Source organism: Rhagoletis pomonella, unplaced genomic scaffold, assembly GCF_013731165.1.
Source record: "Rhagoletis pomonella isolate Grant_MI unplaced genomic scaffold, Rhpom_1.0 Rhpom_scaffold_00006, whole genome shotgun sequence".
In the NCBI taxonomy this organism is placed as follows: domain Eukaryota; kingdom Metazoa; phylum Arthropoda; class Insecta; order Diptera; family Tephritidae; genus Rhagoletis; species Rhagoletis pomonella.
Window position 1 is genome coordinate 32,200,903 of NW_023458560.1, and position 20,120 is coordinate 32,221,022.

At 36.5% G+C, this 20,120-nt stretch overlaps 1 protein-coding gene across 4 annotated transcripts in view; it reads left to right on the forward strand.

The window, feature by feature from the left end:
* The window catches only part of LOC118740590 (nesprin-1-like), a 138,935-nt gene that overhangs the window by 25,188 nt on the left and 93,627 nt on the right, over positions 1–20,120 (forward strand). For all 4 annotated transcript variants that reach the window (XM_036472188.1, XM_036472190.1, XM_036472187.1 and 1 more), the window contains exon 4: positions 10,763–11,068. In XM_036472188.1, the coding sequence (XP_036328081.1) occupies positions 10,763–11,068 (306 nt within the window). The remainder of the gene's footprint in view (positions 1–10,762; positions 11,069–20,120) is intronic.

Here is a 20,120-nt window from a genome sequence, read left to right on the forward strand (position 1 = left end):
GAACTTGAAGCAGACAGTCCCATGCCAGCAGTGCTCACACACACACAGCCAACGGGCGGTCAACGAAATGACGCGGAAACTAGTCCTTTTCGCTCATATCGGCGCGGAACCAATTCTGGCCACCGAGATGACGCGGAAACTCGTCCTTTTCGCTCATTTTGGCGCAAGCGTAATTGCAGCCAGCGTGATGGCGCGGAAACTCGTCCTTTTCGCTCGTCGCGTTGGCAAGCAATAAGGGCCGCACGACACCGACGTGGCGACCGTTCCTCCCTCACCATCCAACGCATTCCATCGGGTGGATTCCGGACAGGCAAGTTAAAAACAATCGCGGTTCCAGCACCAATAATGCGCTCATTCGTAGCCATCGCCCCAACCGCAATTGTACGAATCGAGTCAGGCGGCCGACTTCATCTGGTGCGGGCGTTGATTGACTCTTGCGCCCCCAGCAGTACCATCGACAGGGACCTAGCACGGGAGCTTCAGCTCGAGGTCAGCAACGCCCGCGCGAAAACATGTTCCCTCGTGCTGCGAGGAAAGTACGGGGTCGCGGAACGAGTAATTACTCAGGCCAGGCTAGTTACGCGATACAGCCGACTCAGTCCCGCGGCTAACATCGACCCAACGATAGCGACGCCGTTTCAATTTATGCGTCTGGCGGATCCACAGTTCTATCGGGCCACCCCCACTCGACTAACACTTGGCGCTGATGTATACGCCCAGGTCATGGTATGTGGCACTCCGCCAACAACGATCGGCGGTTTACTGGCGCAAGCTTCCATGTTCGGGCTGATTATATCAGGAGCTCACCAAATGTGACAAAATAGTTAAAATTTTATATTTAGTATTCATGAATACATACCGAATTTAAATAAAAGTGCAATGAAATGATCAACCACACCTTTTTTTCCTATTAGCTTTTTCTTCCATTTTTCCCCGTAGCTAGAGATTGCAAGGAGGACCGGAGAACGTGCGGACTAGATCCCCGGGCAAGGACCAATCTGAGCGGGAATTCACAAAGTTAAAGAACATAATTTACAATGTAAATAAATGTAAATGTAAGGTGTGGTGGCTGAACCATCTTTGAAACGTTGCTTATAGCAAGGGGGCCGGTATGTTTAGGCCTCCACGCTAAATCAAGTACTTAAAGCAAATTATCGGGTGTACCACCCTAATGTTAATTTAACAGATGCACACATGTATGTATGTATGTATGTGAAACACGACAAAAAGAAAAACTGCACTTTTCCTGTCAGTGCACCTTCGTTAAATTTCCCCTGAAAACGGAACTCTTCAAACCGTTTAGAGGGTTCGACTTCAGTTTCTAACTTTTTAAACTTTCTATTGGATTTCAATCACCAGCGATTACGGACGTTCCGCCACCACACCACTTCATAATCAAGGTAATATTGTAAGCCCCCTTGAATTTTAATATACCTATTAAATAAACCGTCAAACTTAATTGTATTTCATACTAAAACCTGGTGCTTTTGTTTTCTTATTTTTCCAATAAAAAACACTGGTGCATTTATCGAGTCTATACTCATTAAGTCGCCAAGGTTTTTCAAATTCCTTTGAAAGGATTTGAAAATGTAATTTTTTTTCCAATTCCTTTGAAAGGAATTGAAAATGTAATTGATTTTTTTTCCAATTCCATTCCTCAAAGTAATTTAAAAAGTAATCGAAAAATTTATAAAAAAAACATTTTTACTGTTGAATTGCAATAGCTTTGTTAAATTTCCTGCTAGTATTTCATACAAAATATTATTGCACTTTCACTTAACCCTTGCAAACTTGTTTATTTATCCATCGATTTTCATCGGTAGTAGTGTTTTAACCCGCAAAACAAGCAGAGTTTGGCTAGTCTATACTAATATATATTTTGAAAGGCGTTTTTTTCTGTTCGCAAAGCTCGAGAAAGGCCATACCGATTTTTTTGAAATTTCGGAATCTACTGCAGACTTTCCAAGGATGGTTATAGCTAAAAAAAGTTTCGATATAGAAAGGGGGCGTGGCACCTCCCATACAAACCGAATTTTTCAAACTGCATATATTTGTGGTAGAGGACTAGAACTGGGTATGGTGATATCTATATATGTACATATATAAGACCAATTCCATACTCATGGAGAAAAATTTGCATGGTTGGAGAATGGCGTGTAGCATCTCCCATATAAACCGAACTTTTCATATTGCATATTTCTGGAAGTGTTCATGGTAGACTGCCTTTTTAAAACTCTTTAGTTTGACACCCACATGCCAACATTGCATTTACTTTATCAATTTAACTGAGTTACAATTTCCAAATAGGTGGCAGCCCCCTCAAAAATATTTCCAGCAGTTATCTTTCTCAAACCTTTTTAATTTGATACCCATATTGTAATATTTTATTTATTTTATCAATGTAATTTAGTTAAATTTTCAAACAGATGGCAACCCTCCTCAAACATATTTTCGGCAGTAAGCCTTCTTAAAACTCTTTAGCTTGACACCCACATGGCAATATTTCATTTTTTTTTAACAATTTGACTGAGTTTAAATTTTCAAATAGGAGGCCACCCTCGTCAAAAATACTTCCAGCAGTTATCTTTCTTAAACCTCTTTAACTTAATACCCATATTGTAATAATTCATTGATTTTAAATTAATTAAATTTTAAAATAGGTGGCAACCCACCAAATTTTTGCGATATCATTGCTTCTGGTATTATACCGAATAATAAAAAAAATATTATTCAAATCGGTTCAGCCGTTCTCGGGTTTTGATGACCGTGACATACGAACACAACATTTTTATATATATATACATAGAAGATGTCCAACGTGTGCTTTCGATTTTAATCTTTGACCACAACAAAAATTCCACATTGTATATTCGTGAATGAAGTTTCAGTTTCTCGATTACTTTTACAATTCCTTTGAGTAATTGGAAAAACTAAAGTACTCTTGCAATTCCAGGTAATGGAATTGAAAACAAATCAATTACATTTTCAATTCCTTTCAAAGGAATTGGAAAAAAAATTACATTACTAGCACGTAATTTATTCCAATTACAATATGAAATTTCTTGTAATGGAATTAAAGAAAAACCCAATTACATTTGAAATTACTTCAAGGAATTGAAAAAGTAATCGATTCCTTTGCTGTGGACTGAAGGAATTGATTCCTAATTACAATTCCTTGTAATCTGTAATTGGGAGTAATTTAATTCCTAAAGGAATCATTACGACCCAACTAATTTATCAGATATTTCTTATTTATTGCTGCTTTGAAAGTATTGAAGATAAATTTTGGATCATAAATATATATGTAAATATAGGAATGTATATAGCAAATGCCGCAAATTAGTCGTCTTGCACTTAATACCAGGAAAATGTACGGCAGTCTTCCCGTAGCAAATGGTGACCTTGGCGAGATTGCGCAAACTACTATGTTTTAAAAGTCAGCATACTTCAGCGATAGCAAATACTTATAACAGCAAAACACTTGTAGTTAGCTCTCGGCGCGAGAAAGACTCCGAACGGCCTTTGCAAATCTATTTGAGGCCACCTATAATCAGTGTCTAGTCTTATTTTGAACTCCAATGGAGAATCCACTCCGTTCTCTTTGTCTTACAGCAGATACTGAAGCGGTGTACACTAAGGGAAGATCTACATATGTATAGGAAATAGATTTGTAATAGGTAGGTGGGTAGGTAGGTAGAGATGGCTGCCGCTTTAGCGGCACACTTAGGCCATATATAGAAGGCCAATTGTGTTACCACAGTTGACACCGTTCAATTATCCTCCCTATTGAACCGCTTCGTGTCGCTGATGAATATCATCAGGCACCTGGCATCGGCATTTGAAACCTCCCTAGGGTCGGTCAGGAATGGTGAACCCAGATGACGCAGCCTGCTTCTGCACATCGCAGTGCATTTACACATGAGATGCAAGACTGTTTCCTCTTCTTCGTCGTCCTTGCAGCTTCTTTAACGTCTACAAAAAGGTGCCCCGAGCCTCTTTGCATGCTTACCTATTAAGCAGTGCCCGGTTAGGGCCCCCACGACGTTAGATATATCCACCCTTCTAAGAGAGTATATCCTTCGTGACCGCCCCCGGTCCCATTCAGGCCAAGTCTGCCTGGAAATTCGACAAGTAGTACTTTGACTCCATCTTTCTTCAGCTAGTTTGTAAACATATTCACTAATTAGCAGCTTTGCAAGAGGCAAAAGGCATACCAATGCGTTCTTTACCAGGAAAAATCTGCCTGTTCGTGCCTTGCCTTGCAAGTTCATCTGCCATGCAGTCTCCCTCTATGTCCCTATGACCAAAGACCCAAGTCAGGTGAAGTCTGTTCTGCTTGGCTATATCCTGTAGAGAGAGGCGGAAGTCCAGCGCAATCTTTGAGTGAAACGTGAAGGAGCTCAGAGCTTTGATTGCAGCCTGGCTATCACTAAAAATATAGATGTCCCTTCCCATAATTTCGGTTCCAAGCTTCTCAGCAGCTTCCATGATAGCTGAAACTTCAGCTTGGAATACGCTGCAGTAGTGCGGTAACCTAAAAGAGATTTTTAAAGGAGGGTTTCGTGAGAAAACGCCGCCTTCTACCTTGCCGTCGAGTTTTGAATCATCTGTATAGATGTCAATGCTATCGGATGAAGTGTTGAAATCTTCTTTCCACTCCTCCCTGCTTGGGATTCTGGTGGTGAAGTTGCTCTCCGGAACCGATATCGAAGCACAGCGGTCTGTGCTGTTCGGAATGAAGCAAAATTCATTTAATATACAAGTGTCCCTGGGCTACAGGTTGCCATTGGGATGCCCCTCTTAAGCGAAGAGCAGCGAGCGCTGCCATCTACTTTCCTACCAAATCCAGTAGCAGAAGATCCAAAATAGCGTTCAGAGCATCGTTTGGCGTAGTTCTGAGCGCTCCGCTTATGCAGATTATACTGGGCCTTTGCACCTTGGTGAGAAGCCTGAGATTTGTTATAATATTGAGAGAATCGAGCAAGTTCTCATTGCCTCTGCTGTGCCGATACATGCTGCTCTCTGATATCTGCCTAGTTTTACAAGATTATATTGGTTACATACGACATGCCCAAGCCAATACGATCGTTGTATTTTTACGCGATTAACTATGTTCATTTCGTTAAAAAGCTCGTACAGTTCGTCTTTCTATCTTCTTTGGTGTCCGTTACCCACGCAAACAGAGCCATGGCTGAATTCTAGAACAGCTCTCTGTAAAGCCCTGAAGTATTTTTACTTTTGCCCAACATCGCTCACAGAAATAGCTTTGCTTTCAATTGCCTACCGAGCCCAATGTAGCACCTGTTGGCAGAAGTTATTATTTGATTGATCTCAACGCTGAAATCATTGGTAGTGTGAGTGCTGCATCCTAGGTGGACGAACACTTCAAAGTTATAACTACACAGTGACGTGTGTCGCGATACGCGAAGACCCTTCGTAAGTTGCCTTCTTTTCCTGCCTTCCAACCTCTTTTGCTCCTTTTTATAAGATGGAAAATGCCGCGCTTACGAGCCTAATGTTGAGTTCGACGATGTCAATGACATCTGTATTCGCCAGCCACTTGGTGCTCGTGTTATATTTGTATGGTTCGCTGCGATTCAGATTGACAGCTCGTATGTAGTACGTTTACCAACATCAGATTGAAGAATTTGCCTGGCTAAAACCCCGTTGAATCTCTAACGGCTCCTTCCTAATTTAAACTGAGCAATTTTTCAGTTATGCTCAATGTCATATACTCAGCCGTATTAGTTTTGTAGGGGTCATAAATTCGTGTATTAAAAGCAGCTTTAAAATCGGCAACTAGGTTGCTTCTAAGATATTTTGTAGGCTTCGACGTAATATGAAAAGCTGGTCTGGTCGCTAAAGTCTGTTTTTTTTTAAGGTCTGAATCCACACTGATAAATAATGGGCAATCAGTTGATTCATGAATGCCTTCAGTATATCGCACAGAATTGTCAATAGGACCTTATAGGCAATGGTCTGAAGGCCATATATTAGGGAATATATTTATTCATCGTACCAAAGTTTGGTTCACAGCTGGTACATGCGCCAGACCAGCTTATTGTCACCGGCTTTGAACAGCTGGACCTATATACCGTCGGCTTCCGATGCCTTTCTTGTTTTTAACCCGCCGCATTACCATGGGAACCTGTTCGTGAAACGCGTCACTTCTGTTTCCTTCGTCTGTTAACAGATTTCTATTTCCGCCTTTGCAGAAACTTGCCCTGGTCATGATACCATTCAATTGCTGCCTCATTTTCTGTTAAAATTTTCGCGGCGCAGCATCTTAAGCTTCTCGCACTCACGTCCTTCCTCCCTTCCTTATCTTCTCGTTGAAGAGTCGTCTTTCTTCCCTCCTTATTCCTCTCTACTTCAGTTAATATCTATTAAATTTTTTTCCTGGGTGGCAACCTTATTTTACAATATATGTCTAAAATGTGAGTCAATTCACTGACTAATAACTTCTGCAATAGGCACTTATATTCATATTTACTTTATAAACGAAAATTGAACCTACAAACATAGCAAATCTCTATATCTGATAGCCCTTTTTGAAAATACTTTATAGTCTTCTGAAGTTATTGGGTATTTGTTTTTTACTAAGGTTTCCATCTTTAGCGTTCACTTCCGTACATTTTTATGACCCGAGCGCACTTGTGCACAAGGGTATATTAATTTTGTTCACATAACGGTTGTTTGTAACAGCCAAAACGAATCGAAATAGATATAGACAAATGTATACATATATGCTCAGAATGAATAGAGAAATCGATTAAGCCATGTCTGTCTGTCCGTCCGTCTGTCCGTCTGTCCGTCTGTCCGTGTACACGATAACTCGAGGAAAAATTGAGATATCTCAACGAAATTTGGTATGTAGGTTTCTGCTAATCCAAGGTAGGTTGGTATTGAAAATGGGCGAAATCGGACAGTAACCACGCCCACTTCCCATATAACGGTAATTTCCAGAAATATGAAAACTGCGATATTTTAGTAACTACCGAAGATAATTCACTCAAAATTGATATTTGTAATAACTTTTAGACGAAAAATAAGAATATTATAAATTTTTGGAAAATGGGCGTAGCCACGCCCACTTATGGTTATATATGTATATCTTGGTAACCGCTGCACGAATTTCTTCCAAACTCGGCACAGTTGTTGGCCTTGATACAGCATACTAAATGGCCGAAAATTTAAAAAATCGGACAATAACCACGCCTACTTCCCATATAACGGTAATTTCCAGAAATACGAAAACTGCGATATTTTAGTAACTACTGAAGATTATTCACTCAAAATTGATATTTGTAATAATTTTCAGACGAAAAATAAGAATATTATAAATTTTTGGAAAATGGGCGTAGCCACGCCCACTTATGGTTACATGTGTATATCTTGGTAACCGCTGCACAGATTTCTTCCAAACTTGGCACAGTTGTTGGCCTTGATACAGCATACTAAATGGCCGAAAATAAAAAAATCGGACAATAACCACGCCCACATCACATATAACGGTAATTTTTAGAAATACGAACACTGCGATATTTTAGTAACTACTGAAGAGTATTCACTCAAAATTGATATTTGTAATAATTTTCAGACGAAAAATAAGAATATTATAAATTTTTGGAAAATGGGCGTAGCCACGCCCACTTATGGTTACATGTGCATATCTTGGTAACCGCTGCACCAATTTCTTCCAAACTTGGCACAGTTGTTGGCCTTGGTACAGCATACTAAATGGCCAAAAATTTAAAAAATCGGACAATAACCACGCCCACATCCCATATAACGGTAATTTAGAGAAATACAAAATCTTCGATAAATCAGTAACTATTAACGCTAATTTATTCAAAATTGATGCTTGCAACAATTCTTTACCAAAAAATATGTTTATGGTAAAATTTTGGAAAATGGGCGTGGCACCGCCCACTTATGATAACATGTACGTATATCGGTAACCGTTCTACCAATTTGTACCAAACTCGGTGTGGTTATTGTACTTGCCACATGAAAGCCAATTATTAAAAATTATTGAACTCAGGCTAAAATTACGGCCGCTTTTCATATAACGGTAAATTTCAGAAATGCTTGAAACTGCAATATTTCGAAATTTAAGGACGCTACTCAAAACTGGTACACCCCGGTTTACCATCTAGCGGTAAATTTCGGAAAGGTGAAAAAACATATATTTAATACTTGCGCCGGGTATTTAATGTTCGGCTCCGCCCGAACTTAGACTTTCTTACTTGTTTCCTTTAAGGTTGCACAATATTTTCCACTAAAAATAAGTCACTTCTTTATCCACACTAGGCCTGGGTAACGGCGCAAATTTTTTGGCGCTGGTGCACTAACTCCAGCGCCACTGTCGGATTCAGCACAGTGTGTTGGCGCAATTGCGCCTCTTCAAGCTAAAGCTCATTTCCTTTATTGCTGAACGCTCCACCAAAGTGAATTAATACAAGGTGATATCGGTTGAGAAAAAACTCAAGTATACCCAAGTTCAAAACACAAAAATACAACAAAACCATCCTTTTCACATTCAGAAGGACCGCGACGAATTCTAGCAACACCACCTTGTATAAATTCGCCTTGTGCTGCATATTTTACAAAAGACACTTCTATTTCGGGTGTTCTTTGCGACACCCGGTGTTGTCGGTGTTCCGGTGTTGAACTAAGGTGAATCAATACAAGGTGGTATCGGTTGGGTAAAAACAACTCAAGTATACCCAAGTTCAAAACCCAAAAATACAACAAACACATGATTTTCACATTCAGAAGGACCGCGGCTAATTTTAGCAACACCACCTTGTATAAATTCGCCTTGTGCTGCACATTTTACAAGTGACACTTCGCTTTTGGGTGTTCTTTGCTGGTTCTTTGCGCCGCCTGGTGTCGTCAGTGTTCCGGTGTTGCTGGCACCATTGCGTCACTGAGTTGTGAAAATCGGTATCGGCGCCAGTAACTCATCTCTCGGTATCAGCACAATGGCGCGGCGCCGCACTGTGTTACCCACGGCTAATCCACACCAATTTGGTATGTTTGCGATATTTTTATGGCTACCAAGACAATTGTGAAGAAAAATATAATTAGCCATGTCCAATGCGGCAAATGAAGTGAAAATGAAGCTCTAAGCATATTCAGAAGTGTACGTCCATTACTCAGGAACATATGAACATTCAAACATACATACATTATGTATGTATATGTATGTTTTATGTATTTACATTAGAGTGTCTCACCAACAAATGGTATAGTTTTTTCCATCGGAATTATAAAGTGTATTATAGTAAACTTTGAGTAGCATAATAACAAGTATATATACATATGTATGTACATTAGGGTGTATTACGCGCCATACAAAAAAAAAATGGTACTGTTTTTACGTCGGAATTATAACATTTATTATATTTTAAGTCATCTGCAAAATATTTCGGCAAAATATTAAGATTTACGTGAGCTGGACCGATTCGAAAATAGCTCTAAAACTGTCATTATTTTGATGCCATTGGAAAAAGTAGTTTTGAGCATTTTTATGCAGACCTTGTAATCTTAAACTCTTTTATTTTTTGGAAAAAAAAATTTAAAACTAATTTTATAAAAAAAAATTAGGTCTTTCAAATCGGTCCAGCTCACGTAAATCTTAATATTTTTTCGGAATATTTTGGCGGCTGTCTTAAAATATAATAAATGTTATATTCCAATGTAAAAACAGTACCAATTTTGTATTTTTTAATTTTTGTACGGCGAGTGATACATCCTAATGTGCATGCATGCATGTATATACATATGCATTTAAGTATGCTACTCAAAGTTTAGCAGCGCCTACGAACTTGGTGCCTTAAGTATGAGGAGTAGCAACTGAACACACATTCGCATGTGCCAAGAATTTGGGTCTGCCATTAGAAGTGGCATAGAGAGTGTTTGAACGTCGGCCATTCGGCGGCCGATTGTAGCGCTACAGTGGGCCGCACAAAGTTGGGAGCGCTTGAGGTTTGGCGCTTTTAGCTGGTTAAGTTGTATTTGCTTGTTGCTGTTGTTGTTTTTTTTTATTTCAATACATTGTTTTGAAAATATTTCCTTTGGTTTTGCTTTTGTGTTTTAGTAATTTTTTTTGCTAGCCCTTTTGTGTTGATTACTTTTTAGTACGTGCTAAGCTTTCGATGCGAACGGATGCCTATAACGGCAAAACATGCTAACGGCAATTTAATAGGAAGCATAGTAAAAGTGTAGTTGAATGCTTAAGTAGCGGCAATGTTTCGTAAACGAAAGCCATAACAATTTGAAAATGCTGAACAGGTTAAATTAAAATACATATACGCGCGAGTTACATCCTCGAATATTATATACCTACATATGTACCTTTGTTAAACATATACCTTTTAAAAAAGTTATTTTTATAATTACATTTGTCTTTATTGATATATCTAAGATTTTCTTGTTGGAAAAATGTGAAAGTTTTTCATTCAATTGTTAACGTTTAAACAAATAACATCAAAATATTAAAATATTAAATCCTTAAAAATATAAAGTTATTTAAATAATTTTGGAAATCTCCTAAAGGAATAAATAATACAATTCCTAAGGATTGTAAAAAGAAAATATTTAAAAAAGAAGTTATTCGCGCGCAACCTTTGCACTAATTTCCTGTGAATATATCTAGTACTATAGAGTATGTGGTACATATGTATGTGCATGCATACCCTAAAGTGTGTTAGTTATTTATTGAAGTGAATTTCCTTTTTTTGTTTCCAAAAATCAGGGTCTTGCTGGTGATTTGCAAAATCGTGAAACACTCTTGGACTACTTAAAGTCCTCGGCTAAGCCCCTTATCGAGACGTGCGATGTGCAAATTGTCGAACAAATCGAATCGGCCGTACAGAAAGCGGTTGTAGCTCGGAATGATACTTCAGATAATTTACAACAATTATGTACGCGTTATCAACGCGCCGTTGAATTGTGGGAGAAATATCGTAACGCATCGGCCGCTGTACGCAATTACGTTGAACAGCAAATGGATGCAGTGAAGAATTTGGAGCAACCACTGGAGACATTGCAAAATGCGAAGGTAAGTGATTGTTATTGCTCAATATATAGTCCTTGTTTTTTATTGCTTGAAAGTGCACGATTTAGCTAAAATGTCAGTATTGAAAATAGGATTTAAAATATTTAAGACTAAAAACTAGTAAATTAAGAGTATGTAAGGGATATAATCCATCCCCTTGATACCGCACGGCACGGAACTATCGATGAACTTGTAAGGCACAAGTATATGAAGTAATTATAAATTCTTAGAAAAAATTACAAGTTTTCTCCCATATTTAAACCAAAAAGAAGCTTGACAAAAACAAAAATTTGAAAATTTAATACATTTATATGTGAAGGCATGCCCCACTTTAGAAACCCTAAAAATTTTAGATTTAACTTTCAAATTTAAATACCTCTAACAGCTGATTTTACCAGCAATTTAAGTTGAAAATGATTTTTTTATTTTCTGTCAATTTTCATACAAAATTCAAAAAATTAAAATCATTTGCACTTAAATTGTTTTCGTGAAATTGGCTGTAAAATTTGTAAGTTACGAAATTTCGAAATCGGTTGCTATGGAAAAGTTAAAGTGAAGTCGTAGACAATTTTTGAAATCAAACTGAAAGGGTTACTGCAAAAAAAAAAAACCAATATAAAAAAAAAAAAAAAAAACTGAAAGGTCACGAATTTCGTAAAAAATTCCAACTTTAATAACTTTTATTTAAACAAAAATTTTGCTACTCTTCTTTCTAATAAACAATGACTTTAAAATACTTTGGGTAAAAAACTGAAAAATCACGAATTTCGTAAAAAAATCCAAATTTTTTTAACTTTTTGTTCCTGCTCTTATTTTTAATAAAAAATTACTTAAAAATACCTGATTAAAAAACCCTGAAAAATTACGAATTTCGCAACAAAAATGTCCAAACTTTCATTAAAAAAAAATACAAAAATGCTGCCACCCTTCTTTCTAATATAAATATAAAATATATAAATATTTAATAAATTACATGAAAATACCCAATTAAAAAAGCAAAAAATCGCGGACTCGGTAAAAAAATCAAAACTTTTGCAACTTTTATTTAAAAAAACTCAAACATAAAAATGGTATCAAAAGGAAGCAGGCGCAGAAGCACTGAACATTTCCTCGCTTTTATAAGAAAGCGTTTGAAAAAATATACCTAAATTTTTTCTGGTTATAATTTTTAATAAAAAAGCGCGCTTAAGTTTCTTTAAAAAAAGTCTGCTTCAAAAACTCACAACTTGTATAACTTTCATTTTTATAAACAAACCAGCCGCGAAAAGATCTAATTTTGTATGTTTTATAAAGAAGTCTTCGAACATTTTCACGTAAAGTAAACGAAAAATCGGATTGAAAAATTCCAAATATTCATAACTTTTATTTCTATAGGCAAAAAAGCCGCGCAAATAGCTAAAAATTTTAAATTTTGTTTACTGTTATTTGTATTAAAAAATCGAAGACTATCAAAAAACAAAAATTATCAAAATAAACAGGCACAAGAAGGTGAAATTTTTGTTGCTCTCATGAAAAAGTTAAAAAAAACAAAAATTTTTTTTTCAAAATCCCAATACTCTAATTTATGTTGTTCATACAAAAAGCGTCTAAAAAAGGGTTTGGCAATATATATATTTTTTCTAATTATTTCTGTTTAAAAAATGCTCGAATATGTTTTTCGATAAATCCTAAAGCTGAAATTTGTGTTGCTTATACAAAACCAATTTTCTAAACCAATTTTTTATAATTCCTGTTTCCAATAAAAGAAAACTGAGCAAATCATTTTTCGAAATTTCTCTTATTTTTTCGAAAATCCAAGAGCACAAATTTAGGTGCTCATAAAAACAGGGTTTACAAGCCATAGTCCTGTTTTCAGTAAAAAATGAGCAAATAAATTAAAAAATAATAATAAAAAAAGAGGAGGTTATCAGTTCGTCGGAATATATATATATTTTTTATGTAGATATGATACCGCATAACTTGGGGCCACGTTAACCGATTTCGATAATTTCACCGGAAAGGTGGTACCTCAAAGGTGGTCTACATACTAATTTTGTTTAGATCCGATAATTGGATCGTCAAGAAATTCTTAAATTTTTATATGAGAACTAAAGTCGGTTTTGTTTTTTTGCTTAAAAATTACTTGTTTAATATTCAAATATCGCTAATTTGAGTGCTTTAGTTAATAAAAAAAAAGCAAGAATGGAAAAGTCCCTTTTTTTGTGAGTCTTAACAGGTTTGCCTAAGTAGTTTTGCTTTTCAACGACCCATACATCTGTTTTTGAGATACCCAAACAAAAATTAAGTCAGAAGAATTGTTTTCACCGATATGTGAAATAAATCATGTTTGGGAAATTGTAAACATCTCACTAAAGCTTGCTTTAAAATATGCCCATAACTATTAAAATTTCTACAGAATATTAGTAAATATTTGCTGCTTCATGTATAAAATATTCGGTTTTTGGAGGTATTCTAACATTAGTCTAGCTCGCGTACAGCTAAACATTTTGGAAGAAGTCTTAAAAAATATAAAAATTCTATAATTCCGATGGAAAAACCGTACCTTTTTTTTTGTTTAGACAGTGATGCACCCTAATATACATATGTGCATAGTCAGTTGAAAAATTGTCTCACTTGACAACAAAATTACTGTGAAACACTTTTTTGGAAGCTTTATTCTTAGCGGTTTCGGCTTGCGACTTGAAGAGTTACAACCAAATAACCGTTGCGGGTTAAAAATATTCCCCGTTATATGTTACTGTTATAAATAAATCTTAAATTAGGTATTAGCTGTCGTCAAGATTAATCGATTATTGACCATTATAACATATAACCCGTTGTTTGTAGGTTCATTAGAGTAAAACGATCTATTAATATTCTTCTGTCAAAGGGCCTAAACCAAATACTGAGTTGGACTAACAGAAGCTTACATAGTTAAGCACATGCATACATATGTATGTGAATACTAGATATATTTATACCGTATGTACGTATGTAAATAAGTTTACTAATTAAACAATAAACACTATCCAAAAGGGATGGTCTAAATTTAGTAGATGATGCAAACTAAGTATAAACAAGTAAGAAAGTCTAAGTTCGGGCGGAGCCGAACATTAAATACCCGGCGCAAGTATTAAATATATGTTTTCCTCCTTTCCAAAAGCTACCGCCACATGATAAGCCGGCGTGTATAAATTTTAAGTAAACTAGCGTCCTTAAAATTCAAAATATTTAAATTTCAAGCATTTCTGAAATTTACTGTTATATGAAAAGCGGCCGTAATTTTAGTCCGATTTCAACAATTTTCAATGGTTTACTTTTATGTGGCAAGCACAATAACCATACCGAGTTTGGTACAAATTGCTAGAACGGTTAGCGAGATACATATACGTGATCATAAGTGGGCGGTGCCACGCCCATTTTCCAAAATTTTATCATAAACGTATTTCCTGGCAAAGAATTGTTGCAACCATCATTTTGAATAAATTAGCTTTAATATTTACTGATTTATCGAGGATTTCGTATTTCTCGAAATTACCGTTATATGGGATGTGGGCGTGGTTATTGTCCGATTTTAAAAATTTTCGGCCATTTGGTATGCTATACCAGGGCCAACAACTGTGCCAAGTTTGGAATAAATTGATGCAGCGGTTACCAAGATATACATCTGTAACCATAAGTGGGCGTGGCTACGCCCATTTTCAAAAAATTGTTAATATTCTTATTTTTCGTCTAAAATTTATTATAAATATCAATTTTGAGTGAATTATCTTCAGTAGTTACTAAAATATCGCAGTTTTTGTATATCTGAAAATTACCGTTATATGGGAGGTAGGCGTGGTTATTGTCCGATTTTGCCCATTTTCAATACCATCCGTCCTACGCCCGAAAGAAGTACACGTACCAAGTTTCGTTAAGATATCTTAATTTTTACTCGAGTTATCGTGTGCACAGACGGACGGACAGACGGACGGACGGACGGACAGACAGTCACCGCTTAATCGATTTCTCTTTTCATTCTGATCATTTATGTATACATTTGTCTATATCTATCTCGATTCGTTTTGCCTGTTACAAACAACCGTTATGTGAACAAAGTTATAATACCCTTGTGCACAAGTGCGCTCGGGTATAAAAAATAGCCAACTGTTGGGGGCGTGAATTCGTGTTAGAATTACAAATCATTTGTAAAGTTCAACAGCTCAAGTTTGTTACTTATTTTAATCAGCAGCTACATACATACGTGCATGCAAACAAAATAATCTGAATTGATTACATAAAAATATTGTGAAGGTCAGCATTCAGTAGTCAATAAAGTAAAAATTTGCTTGTAGGGTTCTTAAGAAGCTTCCATTAAATAATTCGGATCTACTTTACAAACCGTGGAATAGCACATTTCATAGTGCTCATATGAGTATTTAGTTTAAAAATAGAAAATCGGCCTGAATTGGAAATAAAACTTGTATCAAAGTGACGAGGCACAACTAGACTTAGTTGTCCCGAAGAGAGACTAATCTGATTTTCATTGCATCGGCTAGAAATAATGTCTCAGATATAGAGTCTTGCAAGATATCAAAGAAGCTCTAGCCTTACTATAATAGGACGGAGACTTCCAGTCTGCATAATTAATCAATGATAGAAGTATTCAGAGTAGTAGCCACACTCATCTGGCACTGGCCTCTAGGCAAGCATGTGGCAAGAATAGGACTTCCCTATAATACGTAAATACATAGAACTTGCCGCAACTGTTCTTTCGAATATTAGGTATAAAGCGCTAGGAACATCATGGAAAAAAATTTGGGGAAACTATAAGCAAAGTATGTAGTTAAATTCATTTGGAAATCGAGGTGGTTCTGAATTTTCAAACATGAAATTCATTTTTTTAGTTCGTGAAAATCCTTTGCAAGGAATACCGAATATCTGCTTCTTCAAGTGCTTTCTGACTCATGTGGTATACCGGAGTATCTTAGACTGACGATCCTGTCCTATTGGAATTCGCGTTGTAAGGCTAAACTTAATCCAAAATTTGACAGCTGTTTTGCGGCTGACGTCGACATACCTCGCAACCTGCTTCCTAAAAAGTCATTGCAGCTCTATCTAGCTCGTTTCTGTAACTCTTCTCTATCGATTATTTCTCCACTGGTAGAGAATATTCGTCATTCTCTACTACTCGTTAGCAGTGGAGAACAATATGGATATATGAATTCGCCTTGATCGAGAATTGTAATAGAAACGTGCTACTGGTATTGACATCAAGTCGGCGGCAGAACTTCATTTTCGGTAGGCAAAGATTTGCGTAACTGCGTAAAGGAGGCCCTAGACGATCAATCAAATGATTGAATAAAGGATGATTGGGCGCGTATGAACCTCATTTGTGCCTTACTGATGACTCTGATTGAGAGAAAGTTTGAAAAGCGCATGTGGTGGACAATTGTGTTGTACCGTGAGGCCAATTTTGTGCAAGCATTGCGTCAGGCAGTTAGTTCCTCAGCTCAGGCTTAGGGATAATGCAGTGAAGAAATTTAATATTTTCCAAATCCATGTTAGAAGCCAGGTACCCCAGTGTGACATCTTCACGACAGATCTTCCGAGTCAAGAACTCAATTGAAAACGAGTCTACCAAAATATTGATGGCTTGTTTGAAGATTAATTGGAGTGAGCGTAAATCGATGGAAATTTTGGCCGAACGTCGCGAAATTTTCTTGAATTGCCAATTTTTTTTACAAAGTTGAACTTTAAGTTTGTTAGATTTTCAAATTTTTTTGGTTTATTACGTTCTACTATCCTAGGACGGCTGCCTTCGTGGGTGGAAACGTATTTAGACTTGTAGATCAACTGACTTTATCTGTGCCGTTTCGAAAGGAAGAATATACAAAGAAAAAAGGAGAAGGAAAGTTTAGCAATAACGTTAAAGCGTTTATGCTAGAAAACTGCTCAGTTCCAACAACAAAGCTCCGCAAGCGGATAATCTCTGTTCCCCAAAGCTCCACGGTAGCCCAGAAAGAAATGAGATTCAAGGAATTGAAACCTAAAACTCGCGTTGACTGTTCAGCTGAGTTGGAGTTGTTGCGGACATTTCACCTCATCATTCTTTATACAGCTGCAGCAGTAGGGGGTTGAAGTGATGTACTGGTACTCTCTACTAGTTACTCGTTAGCATTGCAGCTGCCTCGATATCTCTGTGGCATGAAATCCAAATAAGCCTAATTACGAAATAATTTGGTGCTTTCGAAAGAAAAGCCGGGCATTCCCTGTTCGCTTTCGTACATACATATTATCAAGGAACTAAGGAGCTTATTTGCCGTCTGACTATCAGAGTACGTAGTAAGTACTGCAAGAGTTCAACCCACCTTTCCATCCGGTTTCGATACATCGGAACCCCTGTGGAGGAGAAGTGGGTAGTGAATGATTCCTTCTGACCCAGCGTCGATATGCTGTCACTCGTAAATATTTAAAATATTACCAATTTCTTTTTTGGCGCAACCCAACCATATCGGATTATTGCCGCTGAGAAAAATGTGTTTGCTTATTTTACTGTTAATTTACACAGTTGCAATTTTATTGTTCCTCATAAGAAAGTGAAATTTACAGATAAATTTAGTATAATACAGGAAAAAAAACAAATAAAAATTAAAATAAAACTTAAATAAAATTTTGTTTCCTTTCAAGCTTATCTGCGGTTATTAAACTGAAATATATGTATATGAGGAATGTATGTACATGAGTAAATATGCATATATGTATGTATGTATGTATAGAAATATATTTGCACTTCACTGTGGAAACCAAGCAAGAGTTAATGTAATTTCCATCTCAAGCTTATCGCAGTTTTTAGTACTTTTTTTTTATAAAGTTAAAAAACAACAGAAGCCAATATTTGTTGTACTAAGAATAAAATGAAATCATGAATTTATGAAGGCAAAGAAATGAAGAAAATAAATGCGTCGCAGCAATAGTTGGTTTAAAAACAGTTTTTTGCCTTACGATTACTGAAATCTTTCGGAGATCATATTGCGACTGCTACAATTTCGTAATTTTTTACTTATTTTTTATTTTTTTTTTTTTGTATAATGTATGCATGTAGTTCACATGCTGACAAATTAATTAGAAACTGTCGGGCGGCAATGTTGAAATTTTACAAATCCCATTTCAATGTCGAAAACGTGCAGCATAGATAAGCATAGAGCATAGATAGCCTAGAATATTATGTATATGTATACGAATATGTACATATGTACACATCTAAGTAAGCAGAGACAAGCGATTTTTCATAACAATTTCTACTTGCATACGTTTTTACCTGTGTAAGCATAACATAGGATTAGATGACATCACTGTGATATTATAGCAGCATAGAAATTGTATAAACCACAAACAGTTGGTGAATTCCGATCATGTCTGTTAGATAGGAGATAAAGTAATGTGTCGGTAAAGTCGCTTTAAAGGCAATTTTAATGCGCATAATTTTGTGCCCAAAAATCAGTGAGGACAAAAAAAATTTTCCCGTCATGGGGCACAAAGCGAAGGTGGATAGGGTGCCACGTTGACACTACATACCAGCGTAGGAACAGCTTAGGTATACATTAGTATGTATTCAGCATTTTTAGCTAGATATATATCGCACACGATCTTCAAAGTAACCAAAGTTAGGTGGACGAAATTCGAGGATGTGTCCTAATATATAATTTTTAGCCCTTAATATATAATTTTTTCAAAAATATATACATACTAGCTTATACCCGCGGGTTTCACCCCGCGCTTTTATACAAATTGTGAAAAATAATTTAATGATGTTAGATTTTATTTCTGTACCCATTTCGTTATAGCTCGTTATTTTTTAAGCGAGTTAAGGTATTTAGGCCGTTTAAAACTATGGAATTATAAAATCTCGTCTGCGCGCTAGGCATACGAAAGATATCAATCCCTCTAAGTTTACCTTAAAATGGTTCCAGGTATACGACGCGTGAACGTCGAGGTGCCACGGCGGGTTCTAATATTTCAAATTTAGTAACATGGCCTTGATAAAATACCACTTCTCATTACTGTAGCAAATGCCTCAAGAGAGCTTTAGACTATAAGGCCGAACCGGGCTCTCCCTTTTCCATTTAATGAAATTTATTCTGTCAGTACGGCACTTATAAAATAAATCTCCATAACAAATTTAAAATACTTCGAGAGATTTTCTATCCTTCCAGAGATATGTATTAAGAAGTTTTTTAGTATGTATGGGAGGCGACATGCCTTCTTGTTTAATAACTCACATTTTCCCCATGAGCAATTGATACATTTTGTATACACAACTCCTACCATGTTCCAGTATTCTTCCACAAACACTTCCAGGGATATGTGGCAAGAAAAAATAAATTTGTACTGTAAGTTCCATACCCCTTTTTCTTATAACCCTAATCTTCTTCCATGAATTTAGAATTGATTTAACATACCCCAGTACCAAGTCCCAGTACTCTACCATGAACATCTCTAGAGATAAGCAGTATAAAACAGTAAATTTGTACGGGAGGAACTATGTTCCCTTTTCGAATAACGCAAAATTTTCTCCATGAATATGGTTTTAATTTTGTATACACATCTCGGTGCCGAGTTCCAGTCCTCTGCAATAAACACCTCCAAAGATATGCAGCATAGAAAAATCAATTTGCACGGGAGTTGCCACACCACCTTTTCCAATAACTCTAATTTTTCTCCATGAGTATGCTATTAGTTTCACATATATACTTACATATGTATTTCCATACCAGGCTTGAGTGCTTTACCCCAAACATTTGAAGAGATATGCAATATGAACTGTTCAGTCGTTTCCGCGTATTAATTTAATGAAAACTTTTTTAACAGGTGGCAACTCTTCCAAAAAATTTGCCTATTTCCCATTGTAGGTCATAAGCTATCTGCTTGCAACATTTCATGCAAATCCGTTCAGACTTTTCCGTGTATTAATTTAATTAAACTTTTTAACAGGTGGCAACTCTTCCAAGAAATTTGCCTATTTCCCACTATAGGTCATAAGCTATCTGCTTGCAAAATTTCATGCAAATCCATTCAGTCGTTTCCGCGTATTAAT